This window comes from Sinocyclocheilus grahami, unplaced genomic scaffold (assembly GCF_001515645.1).
Source record: "Sinocyclocheilus grahami isolate Dianchi unplaced genomic scaffold, SAMN03320097.WGS_v1.1 scaffold3387.1, whole genome shotgun sequence".
NCBI classification, from domain to species: Eukaryota; Metazoa; Chordata; class Actinopteri; order Cypriniformes; family Cyprinidae; genus Sinocyclocheilus; species Sinocyclocheilus grahami.
In genome coordinates this window covers 2,783-4,337 of record NW_015508519.1, presented here as the reverse complement: position 1 = coordinate 4,337, position 1,555 = coordinate 2,783, and the positions used below count along the sequence as shown (strand labels likewise).

The 1,555-nt window shown below is 38.4% G+C and overlaps 1 protein-coding gene across 1 annotated transcript in view; it reads left to right on the top strand.

Moving 5' to 3' along the window:
- Window positions 1-1,555, top strand: part of LOC107576247 (HEAT repeat-containing protein 1-like) — a gene marked incomplete at its 3' end in the record, with an annotated part of 4,998 nt that overhangs the window by 1,110 nt on the left and 2,333 nt on the right. The window contains exons 3-5 of the mRNA XM_016262464.1: window positions 398-609; window positions 744-874; window positions 1,433-1,532. Coding sequence (XP_016117950.1) covers window positions 398-609; window positions 744-874; window positions 1,433-1,532 — 443 coding nt within the window. The remainder of the gene's footprint in view (window positions 1-397; window positions 610-743; window positions 875-1,432; window positions 1,533-1,555) is intronic.

Below are 1,555 nucleotides of genomic sequence, written 5' to 3'. Positions count from 1 at the left end.
ATTTACAGTTAAAACAGGGATATTCCAGGAGTGAAAACTGGAATTTGGGGAATCAGAATATTGTATGCAGTGTTTACATGGTTTAAAATATTCCTAATATTAAACTAATCGAATATTGCCAAATTTCATTTAATATTGGGATGTGCATGTAAACGTAGTCAGTGAGTGATCCCAGTATCTATATCTAGCAGTGATGTATTGCAGATATGCGTTGTGTTTATATGTAATTGACTTAATTGTAATTGGCTGAAATATTTGTCTACCACATTTTACACCTGAATATTGTCACCAAATGGAAGTGCATAAAAACATTATTCGATAGGAATGTTGTTCCAGGACCAAGAAAGGATGCAACCGAACCTAAATAAATGTCTGCTTTTTTCTTTCCCATAACCAGGGACTGAAATCTAACCTTTTAGACTACGTGGCTGCCACTTACATGATTGTGTGTCAGATGGCAGTGAAGGTAGTAATGGAGGCTCAGCTGGTTGACTCTCTGACTGTTCAGTTGTGCAAGTCTCTACGTCGAATGCCTCGGCTGTCCAGAGAGGGTTTGAGCTGCATTGTCATCCTCTTGCAGAACCAGAAAGAAGGAATTGTTGGTCCAAAGTAAGTTTTAGTGATTTTCCAACTCCATGTCACACTAAATTAGTAGTTGTATAAGATGTGTTAAAGTCTAGTCTAGTGCTTTTTCTCAAATGGCATCTAAAATATTATTATAATCTTTTGTCTTTTCCCATTAGGGCATTTGGATACATGTGTGCTATCCCCACCCTGGTGTCCACTCTCCAGAGTATAGCAACAGTTCATGACATCAGTCCCCTGCTGCGTTATCTGCTGCCCCATCTCATACACTTTGTGATGACCCAGGATGGTTGGTTTCTATCTGAGCTCTGTATAAACTTGCAGTGGCATCTCTTCTCTGAAGATATATGCACTAGTTAGCAAATGACAAGATTCCAATAATTTCCTTTTCATGTTGACTTTATAACGTAGCTTCTTTTCATTAACCTACAACTCTTATAAACTTGCCATTGTGTTCTGTAAATGTTGGTGGATCTTATGATATGTTGCTTTTGAGGTCCCTTATTTGCACGTTGCTTTGTATAAGGCATTTACAGGTTTGGATAAATGTAACCGAAGTGCTCCTAGTAAGAGCTGTGTAATATCAGACAACTAGTAGAGTATATTGGCAAAAAGTCTCTTCTCATCTCTTGTGAAATGCTGCATTCATTTTTTTATCACAGGGACCGTAATAATGAGATTGCCGCTGTGAACTGTTTCCAGGCAACTTTCATAATGCTCAAATGAATCCATGTGCGACAGCAGAAAACATCATCACTACATTAATTCACCTGTGTACTAAAAATTCATTTTAAAGGCTGGAATACACCACGTGACGTAATTTGCTTTATTTATTGTGTCCCTGTAGATGAGCAGCAGAATGAAAGTTTGTCAGACAGTACTGGACTATTACAGTCAGTGTTTCAGGACCTTCCACTGTCTGGCAACCTGGAGAACACTGCAGCCAAGTAAGTGTGGTTTAATGTAGCTT